The 14,630-nt window shown below is 27.9% G+C and overlaps 1 protein-coding gene across 2 annotated transcripts; it reads right to left on the reverse strand.

Annotated features, from left to right (window-relative positions):
- Window positions 1-2,858: 2,858 nt before the first annotated feature.
- On the reverse strand, window positions 2,859-9,081 carry LOC111028101 (ropporin-1-like protein). 2 transcript variants are annotated; one of them, XR_002603878.1, is made up of 5 exons: window positions 8,644-9,081; window positions 8,386-8,547; window positions 5,670-5,820; window positions 4,436-5,307; window positions 2,859-4,357 (listed from the first exon to the last, which is right to left on the reverse strand). XR_002603878.1 is itself a non-coding variant. In XM_022306639.1 (4 exons), the coding sequence occupies exons 1-4, from the start codon at window positions 8,851-8,853 to the stop codon at window positions 4,964-4,966; spliced, it is 867 nt and encodes a 288-aa protein (XP_022162331.1). In that variant the 5' UTR covers window positions 8,854-9,081; the 3' UTR covers window positions 2,860-4,963. The 2 variants fall into 2 exon arrangements, 1 of the variants encoding a protein (XP_022162331.1); XM_022306639.1 differs by having other exon boundaries at window positions 2,860-5,307.
- Window positions 9,082-14,630: the final 5,549 nt, after the last annotated feature.

Here is a 14,630-nt window from a genome sequence, read left to right on the forward strand (position 1 = left end):
GAGAGGTAGGTCACTAGGAAAATTCTTTGCTACTAAAGTAGTAGTATTGTATTATTTTTAATTCGCAACGCTTTTACGCTAGTGAGCAGTGGCCACTGGCCAGCGAGTAGTGACTGGCGACTGCACAACTCAGCGCAAGAACCTACCTGAATATTATATTATTATCCACGAATACGTTTATAATAATATGTAAAGTATATAGGATTTAACAGATAATATTATCCTTGTTGTGGTGTCCTGTTGCAAATTGCTTTTGTCGACGAAGTTATTTTGTATGATGTAAGGTATTATCTGTTATGTATGATGTAGACCCGCAGTAATGGATGAGTCTCATTCGTATACAATGCCATTTCACATTTATAGCCTATAGGGGTGAGCCGAGGTTATAACGTATTCATGATGATCTCCCAATCGAACAAACGTCGTAAACTCATAGGTCAGAAACTCATAACTCATAAATAGTCATAATCAACACAAAATGATTTAATATTAAAACGTTTGAACTTATTTTTTACACAAGAAAAATAATATATTTCATAACTGATTAATAATTACTACAAATTAAACAAATATTTTTTTTTCTTATAACAAAGCCCAAGTCTAACATAGGTGATTAAAAAATGTTGAAATGCCGTAGAGCTGTCAAGATCCAATCGTGTACGTATTCAGGAAAGTGGGAACCATTACCATATCTGATTTAACGAGAAACTGATTTCAACAAAGCATCATATTCTATGATGTGAATTAATGAATTTTGGACGTTTACTTGCAGCGTCGCATAATATCAGCATGACAGTAAGCACAAACTATAAATGTATAATACTATAGAGAAATTATATAGGTACACCGTCCACAAACGGTTTATGCGCATTTAATATTTTTTTACATTTTACTTATCGAAACGAGTCCGGTCATGAACGAAATTTACAATCAATTAAACAATCAGCAATTGAATAAGTCATTAACATTTTTAAATAACATAACGTTTTATTGTTAAATGAATTATTGACTATGTTGAGAAAGAAAATAATAATAAATAACAATAATGTATATAAACAAATACAGTTCAATTAACTTATTATTTAGACTCTGTAGAGAATATAACCGAACATCGTGTAAGTCCCGTCCCCCCATCAACATGTGGTACACATTGCACAGTCCACAGTCGCAAACAAATAATAATCTTTATGCAAATAATAGAAACACGAAGCAGACGTAATTATTTTTATATTTATTTCGATCGATAAGCGATACTCACCGCAGTGCGTACACCATTAAAATATTATTAGATATAGATTACCTACCTATAATTTATACTGTGCAGGCTCTAGCCGTTACGTGCATACATTTTACCTATGATAAATATTAAATATAGTATAGTACTATTATAGTCCATACGGTATTATATTGCCTTATTTATTACCATCAATATTCTCGTAAACGGAATTTTTTAAATTTCAGTTTTGATTAGCGTTTTGTCGAGTTTACCGAAATATTATTGAATATCTCAATAATCTCTCACAAACATAACTTTTATATTGTCAAAATGTCCATTCTGAAGATTTTTGGTTTTAAAATTGGTTGGTACCTTAATGAAGTGAACAACAAAAACACGAAATTTTATTTGAAATTCCTTCATTTTACTAGAATTTAGATAAGACTTGTGAAATTACTTTTTAAGTATTTCAACAAATGCCATGTATTTTATAAAATATAAAAAAACACAAAAACAAACTATTTCCTTAGTTTATTATAACCAGGGGAGTGGACCCCTCCTAGGGAGTCTGCAGGAGCGGGCGAGTAGGGGCAGTTTCCCCTGCCTTGTCTTTTTTTTGGGCCAATTTTAATAACCTTTAGGTATGTAACATAGATAGTCAAAGATTTGTTTTCTTCAAATTTTTTATTTTAAAAGTTATCATTTTATGATAAAGCTGCGGCTAACTGCGGGATGCAGCCATTAACAGATATAATAATTAATATTAAATAACTGGAACCGACTGGTATTAACAAATTAATAAAAATAAATAAAATTTGTTATCATTATTTTTGGTTGTTTTATTAATTTTTTTTTGTGACTGGTAATTAATTTAGAAGTTTGTTTTGAAAATTATACTTGGCATTTTTGCAACATTTTAGCGATTGATAAATTATATATAACGTTTTTAGACTGAAGTTCTCAAAATATTAAAGTAAATTGGTGGTTTTAGCTTTAATATTTAGGTATCACATTTATTTTATAGAAGCTTGAAATTGAAATATCAAATATTCGATTTTATGAATAACCAAAAATTATTAAATCAATGGTGATATTTTATTTATAAAAAATTACATTTTTAAATTTAAAGTTGAATTTCAATTTATCAAAATGAATGGTGTGAGATTAAGTCTTAACTATTTACACATTGTAATTCATAAATAATGTTTACATTAACTACCTATATGAAAGAAGACATGTCATAAACAATACTCTTTCACTAATCATAGAGTGAAACAAAAATTGAAAAATGAAAATATTTTGCCACTCCCTTGAAAAATTTTAGAGGACGCATTGGGGGGAGGGGGGACAATTGGTGAATGTCATACCTGGTAATTTTTTATTTTTTAAAGATCCCCTGAAATTATCATATAAACTTATTGGTATATATGATAAATAATTGTGTTCATTAGGCAATAAAATGTATGAATTGGTACGTAATTTAGGAAAAGAACAAAAAAAACAGTACCTAACTAAATAGTTTTTTTTGGAAAAGACCATTGAATAAATCCTAGCTGCACCATTGTCTGTCAGCCTATAATATTATTAGACTATAAGTAAATTGTTTAATATTATTGTGATTAAAGTAATTTATTTTTCTATTAAGTATTAGTACTACAGTAGGTTAAATTAATTTTTGCCAAAAAACTGCATTTAAAAATGTCATTGTGTGTATACTGTATAATAATGCACTCTAAAAGTCTCAAGTACCCAGGAATAATATTTTTAAATTACAATAAAACAAAAATCATTGTTCTTGGTTTTAATATGTAATTTTGTAAAAAATAACTGTATTTATATGTTTTTTAGATGTTTTTGTTACAGTATAAACTAATTATGTGAAGCCAAATCACGTATTAGGTATACAACCGTTGTCCGTTGTCAAACTTATTTTTTAATTTCCACTAACAACAACTTATGATTTACATTATATAACATATTTACATATTCAAACCTTTTGACCGAGCAAAACATTTTTTATCGACAGTTATTAAAACACACATCGTTGTAAAATCAGATTCTAAAATGTATATCATGTTAAAAATTTTATTTTATTAGTGGAGCGATGGAAGAAAGACCAAGGTATAATTTTGCAATAAGGTAAACGTTTTTTTTTTGTACATATCTTTACACTTTTCTGATAGAAAAATGCTTCGCAACTATCAATTTTTAAGGAGGTATTTCTGGTAGAAAATTGGAAGTAGTTTGTGCTACGCACTAGCAAAAGATTTTAAACTATTTGAGAAAAACCAAAAACCAAAAACGTATTAACATTTTAATACAATTATTATAACAAGTAAAAACTTTTAAAACTAACCGTCTCCTCTCAGATCGTTTTTCATTGTATGTAATATTTATCATTGAATTCAAATAACACATTCGTAATCTATACTAATGTCTTATGTTATAAAGAGCCAAGAGATGAAATTGTTTGTTTGTGTGGATAAACTCAAAAACTACTAAATCCATTTTAGAAATGTTTTCACCTATACAAAGCTAAATACAGTAAAAGTAATAGGGATAAATCAACGATCAGAAATTAACCGTTTATTACATTATATTATAAAGTTTGGATATAATTTAAAATAATGTACTACAAAAACATCAATCATTAATAGATTTTCAAAACTATTACTGTAAATATTGTAGAATGTCTTGAGTACGTTTGCAATCCAGGTAAAATTATGTGCTCATGAATTATTCCATAGGTAATAATGTTTAATCATTTTGTAAAATATCGTTGCACAGCTGGCTGCATTATATTAATTCCGACTTGAGCGTCATATTTATATCTGTCCTAATTACGTATAGTATTATACCGATTAGTTCAGGTGGGGATCGTCCAAGTTGCTCAAACTGATTTAAACCCAGTATGTAAAGTTGCACTTCCATGTCATTACAGGATACCCTCGCGTTGTCCTTTGATGTTAATTGTCAGTATTTAATGATCTGACTAGGTCATGGTGTGAAATGGTGGCTAGATGGACGTAAACTGAGGAGTTGTATTCATTGGTCTTTCTCCCATTATTGTGACAAAATACCATTTAGCTCTGTCGTGTAGTAACCGATATTATTCGTCTCGCTCGGCACAACTGCAGTTGTCTAACGATCAGATTGCAGCTTTATAGTCTTTTAGACATTATGCATGCACCTTTATAAATGTATATTTTCTTTATGTACCTTACAATGTGGCTTGTATAAAAAATGTTAGGTAACAGGTATAGGTTCATTTATACAAATTAGTGCACTTCCGATTCTTGGGCGGGAGACAGTTAAAGTTTGATCAACAGTTGAATGGAAATCTTAAATGAATCGATGTTAATTGACGTTAGTCTGAAACATTCATATTATTACTACATAATAATTTATAAGTATATATTTGAAGCAAATTCCTATATTATGACCGAGTAGGTAATCATTTTTGACATTGAGTCTTCGAAGCCTAATGGTTTATTTTTAGTTCATTTAGTTTCTTATATCTTATGGCTTATATACCTATAACACAAGGCGTTATGTACTTATGTGTTTTGCATATCACTACACAGCGTAATTTTTTTGCTAAATAGGTGCTCGCCGGTGCGGCGGCGTTTATATTTGAATCCAAAATCCACGCTCGGGTCGATGACACGTGCGGGTTACCCGCTAAATATAATGTCGTTACGTAATGAAATTGCGAAATGCAAAGGTGTTACGACACGCAGTCGCGGTTTAATTATTATTATTAATAGCGTCCAACCGGGGGCAACGATCGTTCTGGATGTCGAAATCGTATACGTAACCTCCGTTGTCGGCAGCGCATTTTCGGAAATACTCGAACACCGCTTGCACCTGACCGTCGGACACAGCCATCCCGATACCTGGTACGTGGTATCCGGTCTTCGATCCACCGTCTGTGGTAGCTGCTGCCAGACGGCGGGCCAAAATCGATTCCAATGACACGCAAACGTTGTTTTGCTGCAGCTGGTCTCCGCTAGCTGGCGGAGGCGCCGGAGACCCGTCCAGAGACCTGCTGGTTTGGACCATCGCCGGTTTGTTGCTACTTACTCCGCCGCCTGTTAAAAAATAATATGATTCTTAAAAATGAATATCACTAAGGCGATTCAGATTAATTCCACTCCGATAACCGTACGCATCTTAAGACATCAACCCACCAATCCTCAACAGGACCATTTTTATGAGTTGTATTAAGCATATTTTCAAAGGTTTAAAATTTAATAACTATAGGGATGTCCTGTTCAATAGATCATATAGATCCACGATATGACGAATGTTGGCAGAAATCAAATTAATTACCCCACCTTTTCTTCTCAACCCTTGGGGACTTGGGGAGTTTCACATAATTATGTATTCATGTGTAACAAAAGTCTACCTAAATAATTATTATAAATCGTACCATAGTATCTAAACGACCGACCTGTGCAATCGGCATCAGCCGGAAGTGAACAATCCAATTTCGCTAGGTACCCGTAGAGCTTGCACGCGACATCAATGTGCATGAAATAACCATCGGTGGCCAAGCATTTACAGAACGCTTCGCAGCACAATAACACTGTTTCTTTTAGAGACTAAAACAAAAAAAAATAATATTATCAAACTGATGCGCTTCACGATTTGGTTGAAATATGTACATATTATTATTATTATTATTATTTAACAATTTATTAATAATGTCATCGTTATAAAAACTAAAAAATATGTTTTTACATTTTACTATGATTTGGTCGTTTATCTTGATAATTATCACCATTTGTAATATTTTTTTGTAATATTGAGAAAAAAACTTGAACATTTAAATAGTGATATATCAAAGAATCATAATCAAATGTGTTGAATTTAATTTCGATTAGTAGCCTGGAGCATCATATTATCTGCTTAAAATATGGGTAGGCGTAAACTCCAGGTTCTGAGAAATGTAATGGTTGAACGAGATTTCATAAAATTCAACGACCCCCCCCCCCCCCCCGTTGAAAAAAGTCTGCCTTAAAGTTATAAATAAGTACTGCCGATGAAGTTACAAGTATAGATACTAATATGCGGTTTACCTTTAAATCAATTATACCAATCGTATACCAAAATATATAAAAAAAATACATATATAATTAAACTAAAATGACAAGCATACGTTCGTCATATTGTATAGAAATTATACTTCCTCATTAAAAAATACGATGGACAGTAATTGAGGGAGGACATTTAAAAACGTACTATTTCAATTTTACTATTTTTCTGGAATCAAGATCTTATATTCTGAATTAAATACTATCAAAAATCGTTTAAACTTTTTGAACTTATCAACAAGTTGATGAAAATACACATTTAGCTTTGTGGTAAATTGTAATAATTGTAATTGTTATGTTATAATTTACTCGTAAAAATCAAAATTAAAACTTTGTGCTTTAAAGAAATGATCTTCTCTGTCCAACTTGATATTCTAATGCATACCCCTAGAAGTGTATGCATAATATTATGTATTTTAATATTTAAAAATCCTCTTTTTATTGAGTTAAAATTAAAAAAAAAGATTTTTAGTAATTAACTGCTATAACGTTACTTATTGTTTTCATGGGTTCATTTAAATGCTTGAAAAGTTGAACTTTAAAAATGATTAGGAGTCCATAAATCATAATTACTATAATATATTACCATACATGTTATGTGTCCATGTGGAGGAATGTGAATATGTGATGTGATATGATACTGTACAATATTTTTTGATGCTATTTCTTAAATTGTCACACTATATCTTCTTATGCAATGTTTTTATGAATTTAATTTTTATACATTCAATAAATTGCATTCTATGAAAATATGAATTCTTCTATAGTGCCTACATCAATTATATAAGTTTTAATCTCATTTGTGTTAGTTGTAAGTAGTAACAGAAATCTACAAGTAATTTTTAAATACAGCAGAAAGATAACATTGTTTGTGGAATATTTTATGGTTAAACTTCACTTAAACATGAATCAAAACTGTGCATATGTTCTATCAAAAACATGAAATCAGCATTCTAAGTTTACAATACTGCCGATTACACGAAACATCTTGGCGTTTCTCAAATTATGTGTTACATTCATGATCTTACATAACATACACGGAGAAACAATAATCAAATAATAAATTATTAGATAAGTGCCTACTGTACAGTTTGTTTTTTAAAAACTGAAATTAAAGTTATTATTGATATCTTTTTTGTTTGCAACGTAGCAATCTTATTTTTTTTTCTGATCCTTATAAATGTTAGAGTTAATTTAATATCACATCCATTTTCATTAGTGTGCAAAAAATGTTTATACATTAAAAATGTGGTTTTTTTATAACTACTTATAATCAAATGAGTACCGTGGTATAAGTGAAGTATAGTGAATAAACGATGATAGACATTTTACAAAGCAATATTTTCAAAGGTCATAAAATAAACTAATAAAGACACACCAGGCTTAGGTACATGTATTGAGTCCTCAGTAAACCGTATATTTCTGATAAACAAGCTAAATTTGCAAAGTCCATATTATATTTCCCTATAAAATTAAATTTCAAATTTCTGTATCTATATAGGAATCAGCAGGTAAATCATACAATATACCAGGCGGTGACAATTGTAAGAAAATATAATCCCCTATTGGCTATTGCTATCATAATTCATCAACGCTATAAATCTAAACTAGTATTTTTATCAATGCTTACAAATTCCTTATCATTTTATTAATTACTTAGAAACATTGAATTTTTTACAGGGATATAGCAAATTATTTGTTTCATTTATATATTTTATATAATATAAATCCTAACAGGTGCAACCTTTATGGGTAGGTATAGCGCGTACTCCGTACTCTATAACGTCACCTAACGAAAAATACAATTATATAATATATCTTCTAAAAACAATCTTGTGTAATTATTAATATTCTGATGGCAGTATATTTAAAGAATACAAGCGTTATAAATTGAATGAATAATATGAAAGAGCCCCACGACCGAGTCGATTTTATATAATTTCTATGAACTTTTATAGGCAGAAGAATTTAAACGGTTATTATTTATTAATATACTATAAATATATATATATATATATACACGTTATAAGCGTATCCTGTTTATATATTATTAGAAATATCAATTCATCTTACTTTGGTCCAATGTCCAAAAGTTATACCCAAAAATTCTACCATGTCCACGTGTTCTGCACGAAAATTTCCAATCGTATAAATTTGTTCCAATAGATTGAAATCGAGCGATAAGTCCGACCACACTTCTTCTATTCTTTCTTTAGTACCTATTGTGGTACCTAACTGAAACAATTATTATGAATAAATAATTATTTCACTATTGACAGAGTGTACTCAACTTTACGCACACAATTTATTTATATGTCATCAAATACTTACTTGAAATGCTAATATTCTAAATAGGGTTCGATCTTGTTTTTGAGTAGTGATAATATTATTTTGGGTACCCAATGAAATGTATTGATCATCTGTGGTTTTGAAATACTCCGCAGACCAACTAACAATGTCTTCAGGCTGAGATCGGATCGCGGCTTTCACATATTTTTTTAATATTTCTGGTAAATTGTCGGGAACGATTATCGAATTCATTTTTGTTTTCCAAAATATTTTACCTATTATTATTATATTATTGTAATTACAATTATATTTTAACAATTAATACTGTAGTGGTACAGTATGCAGATTCAAACAGTTTTTTTTATTTCTCGAATAACAAATTACTTCAAACTCGAAGTGTTACACGCACAGATACATAAACATGAATATGACGTAGCTGTATACAATGAAGTACGATTTTTTTTTAGAATGGGTGTACGAACACACTATCGCAGCCTTCCACCCATCCACACTCCATATCGTCGTGTTTTGACATTTGTTTCTATGGTTCTAGAAACAAATCGATTTTGTTGGAAGAAAAACTCGAAAACTTTGGAAAAGTAAACTGTAGTCTGTAACATATATGAACCGATGATTAAATATTTTTAATTTAAATACATCCACGTATAGGTTAAATATAAAAACTTAGTTGAATTATTAAATGTTGGCCAAATAAATGTATATAGAACAAATTTTACTTATGAATAATGAGTATACTGCTATATTATACTACTTTTTATTTTGTCAACAAGTAGGTACAACATAGATATATTAAAATTATATAAATAGGTACCCCATATTTTTAAAATATTTTATTCGTTAGATTTAATTTAGGTTTATTAGATTAATTTACGATTTTTTTAATATATATTTTAAACAAAGAGGTGAGTGATGTATTGCTATTTTACAATGATGTTTTTTTAATTTTTAATATTTAAAAAAAATGTTTGTGTTTGGAGACTTTTTTAAGGTAAAAAAAAATACTACAATCTTTAACATCAACATCTTTCTTGATGCAAAAATGAAACTGGATAGTACTTGGGGGGGGGGTCAAAGTAAAAACTCCCCAGTACTTTTTTAATTTTTACTTTTTAGGCATTATTGATTTTTTTACAAAATAAACGTAAATTTTTACGTAATTATTTTGTTTTACCATGCTTAATTATTCAATTGTTATACTATTTAGGATAACTATTGCCTATTTAGATGTACTATGGATCTATTCACATCATTCTACGATATATCGGAAATGACTAAAAGTTATTAACACTAATACCTATTTATAATTTCAAAACATTAAGAGATATATTAAATATTAATGTTACCAGATTTTACATATTTAAAAAAATTAATGAATACGATGTTTTCGGAAAAAATTAATTCAACCTACTATATTTCTTATAATAGTAAAATCAATTACTGTAATAGCAATACAAGTTTATATCGTAAAATATACTTATAGTTATAACTTATAAGGCTGACATTTGATCCATTAACTATTTATTTTTTTTTGAATTTGATAAAAGTGAGAACGAACTTAAGAAGAAATATTTCAACTATAGTACCCCATGACTCGTGTGTTTCATTAAATCGAGTCACAAGTAGAGATACAACTGAGTCTATAACAGTTTTAAAATAAATAGGCGGTGTCACTCTTTTTTTCCCTATTATTCAGTATTTTTAATAATATATCATTTTAAAAAGTTTTAAAATCCTGGATACCAATCTGAGGCTCCTGCATCCCCACAAAAATCCGGCACTAACATTGCCTGCTTTTTGTTTGAGACCAGAGTCATTTTTACAGCAAAAATGCACCAATCTTCAACTTCGAAGGTTTCTGGTAGGTACTTAGAAAATTGAATCTGATATATATATATATATATATATATGCACTTTGGGGTGTCAAAGATAGAAACTACAAAGCACTTTCAAAATATTCAGGAAAAACAAAAATAATTATGAATAAACGATATTCCCATTATACCCAAAAATATTGATAAGAATTTGGTTTTTTGTTGCAATTTAGACTATATTAATAAGTAATACCCATATTGACTTTAAATATTTATAGAATTATAATATAATTTTCTATATAATATTATGATAAAGTATAAAAAATAGTTTTAATTTTTGAAATATTTACACTCAACAGACTTGAATTTTTCAGCTTTTAAAATTTTTATTCAAAATAGTTTTGATAACAGATTTTTTTGTTAGTAAAAATGTATGATAGTTGAATACAAGGTTTCTCATAAGCTTTTATCTCAAAAATGAACAAATATCTATTAAACATATAGTCACAATTCGTTTTATAAGCATCTGAGGTTAGTGTCTTAAGAAACATTTAAAGACATTTTTTTTTTAAATTTTGGAATATTAATATTAATAATAAATAATATTTGTAGGAATATTTTAACAGAAAATAAATTTAAAAATAAACCTTTAATTGTGGTCTATTTTTATTGAATGGACCTCTATAAAAATATTATAAAAGTTGGTTGGTATTTAATAAAAATATAAATGGAAAAATAGGCTATTATAGTATATAGCATGTTTAAAATGTTTCGCAGTGGGTAGGTATGAAAGTACATTATTTGTAACGAGTTTACTATGACAATAAAATAAACAATCCGTTTATTTTATATTTTTCATATTAGGTATATATTTTTTGTACGTAAAAAACTTTCGAAGCAAGGAATTATATTACAATCGCGTGACTAAACCAGTCATGGTTTTTTTTTGTTTGCAGATTTATATATACGATTCAGGGGTTTACAATTTTTTAAGAATCAATTGGTTTTTTTTGGTATATATTTGTGAAATTTGGAATTAAAAATTAAGAATCATAATTAAGACAAATAAAATATTGTTGTTGGTCAATTAGTTTTTTGAAAGTGTTTATTTCAAAGAATATACCTAGAAGCCGAAAACTCTTAAATAGAAGATAAACATCATCTTTAAAGATAATACAATTTCTGTACAAAAAATAATAGATACTCATATTATGTAGGTAAATATTTTTTTTGTTTATATTGTATTAAAGACAAACAGCATTATCCAAACCAATATATTTAAACCTAGACGTTCATGATTTGAACTTTAAGAAAATGTTGAGAAACATTTGTCACGCATACGACATTTAAGACACGATACTCCAATAAATTACTGTACCTACATAATATTGTCTCGTGCTCAGGTTTATTGTGACATTTTGTTCATCCACCAAAACGGTTCACTAGCTGCAATGTTGGATAATGAGCAAGTCTTTTCGTCACTTTTAATCGTTAAATATTATATTTAAATAGAAATCGGATTATTATATAATATTATAATCAGCTAGTACACTCTTAATCAGGTAATTATAATATTTTTTAAATATCATGACGGTAGTGTAATGTTATATTAGATTGAAAAGTACCAAGTAGAATTTTTGTACAAAATAATGTATTTATGTAACTTAACCTTTTAGAATCACCTAAAATATTAATGTCTAATAAAATTATCAAGCTGGGTTTTGTCAATAAATATTGAGACCTAATTTTGAGACAAAATGTCTGAAGGAAATGACAATCCACAAGATCCACGACCCGAGTTTTTCGGAAATTATATTATAAAAGCTCTGAAAGTTAAGTCTGAAAAATGGTTCAGATTAATGGTGACAGAAGAACAAGGCACAAAGGTCTACAACTTCTTGGATAATCCGGAATGCATCGTTTTAATTATATTTCAGGTACCACAATTAAATCATAAGCTTATACATTTAAAATGGCATCATGCGCCAGAATTGTTTTATATTTTAATTTAAATGGAATAATAATAATAGTAACATAATAAGTATTCTAAATTATACATCTTCTCATTAAAAAAAACATACCATTATACGTGGCTACGTGACGTGGTAATCAGTTAGACAGTGTAAGATGGTTTTAAAATTTTAAACAGTCATGAAAAAATGTGATTTAAGACATTTATTACTTTATAGTTGAAGTATTAAAATAAAATTAATGGTATTGTATTTATGTCCAAATTTTCAAAATCCAAATTCTACATTTCGTCATATGAATTTTAAAAACCCGAACAGGATATGCATATAACTACCATTTAAAATGCACGTTTCGTTCACGTTGTTAGTCGGTGTAACTTATTATTATTAATTATGACCAATGTCATCAAACAAAGATTCGAAACTCAGTTTTAGTATAGGTATCTAATATTCATTGGTATAGGTGACAACAAAACGATACCTGACTGGCTGACTAAACTGTTTTTAGATACATGGCTATTTCACATTTGAAGATTAACCATAATGCATGATGATAAATAAAAATAATAAGTCTTAAACAGTTATACCTAGATATTTGAAAGAAAACGTGGTTAAATTTGTTTGAAAATAATTCCACGTCTTAATAGTTGGCACTTAAATAAATAATTGGTGAAAACGCACTTCAAGAAAATTACCGAAATCTAATTCGTTTTACACTTTTTAAAATATTTAAAATAAACGATACATTAATTCATTATTGTTTCTATAATTTCAGTAATTTTCATTATAAGTAATAAGTAATAAATAAGTATAATACAAAATAACAGCAAAACAATAAGTGATGAAATCCTATATAGGTCATATTGATGACTTTGATATATTAAAATATAAAGGGAAAATGCATACAAATATCTATCAGGTCTAACTATTTCCAATACATATAATAAAAATAATTATTAAGACTAGCACTTAAGTTCTAGATACTTCTACTATGAAAAAAAATAGTAACTGTAGGTACCTACTTAAAGAAAACTATAGAAAAACTTATCAACATCATTCTGTTTGTTCAAAATTGTATCATAATTTATAATCAACACTTTAAACTTTATTATTTTAAATCGACGCACATTTCGGCCCCCTCCCCCTCAAAAAATGTCTCTAATTCTTTATTTCTTTCTTTAAATTTTTTTTTATTTTTTTTTTTGCCAAACATTAGTGCTTCAGTAGTGTGAATTTGTTCAACACTCACTATACTCGGAAAATCCGTTTAGTAATTTTTTATATTTCCCCAAACTCCTCATGAAAAAAATAATGATTTTTTTTATTTACTTAGTTATACTGCGTATTAAGACAATTTGTAGACAAGACTATAAAAATGAAAATATAATGTAAGTATATAAAAACAATAGGCATATTATTTACTTTGATCAAAGTATAACATTTTGCTTTAATACTTATTTTGTATTTTGATACATCAATTCAATGCGAATGTATTCGAATGTATATTCAATTGAATGACAATTTTTGAAACATTTTTACAATAGAAATTAATGATCGATCTTGTATCAAAATGTATACGGTTGTTCTAATTTTAAATTGCAAATTGTTTAATAACTTTAATGTAAAAACCATACTTTTTTTTATATAATCCATTATTCTAAAATAGTTAACATTGATAATTCTTTTTTTATTTATTATTATTAGATCAAAGATAAATAATACGTATACAATATAAATAATTAATATAATACAATATTATGAATAAATACAATACCCAATTTATCCCTTTTAGATTTACATTTATTTTCTTTAAGCTTGTGACGAAAGTTTAGGGAGTTAATATGTTAGTTAGAATTTATTATAGTTTGTTTATAAGTTATGATCATTATAATATATTTTTTATAAAGTATTTAATTTTATATTAGCTAAACATGTTATAATTCCAAGATTATAGGATACAAATAAATAGATCCACGATGAATTATTTATTAATTTGAAGACAATATTAAGTACTTTTGTCTGCTTAATAATTTAAATAATTTAATTTAATTTAAATGTCATATTGTACTAAGTACGATACATATCAATAATAATATTAAAACTAAATAAATAATTTAGAATATGGCGGCACAATTATTTGCTATGGACAGTTTTCCAGTTCCTCTGAAAACCAAAGCAATATATTTTGTAAAAATTGCCAAGGTTGTTGTACCTAAAGAAAATCCAA

Source organism: Myzus persicae, unplaced genomic scaffold (assembly GCF_001856785.1).
Source record: "Myzus persicae strain clone G006 unplaced genomic scaffold, MPER_G0061.0, whole genome shotgun sequence".
Taxonomy (NCBI): domain Eukaryota; kingdom Metazoa; phylum Arthropoda; class Insecta; order Hemiptera; family Aphididae; genus Myzus; species Myzus persicae.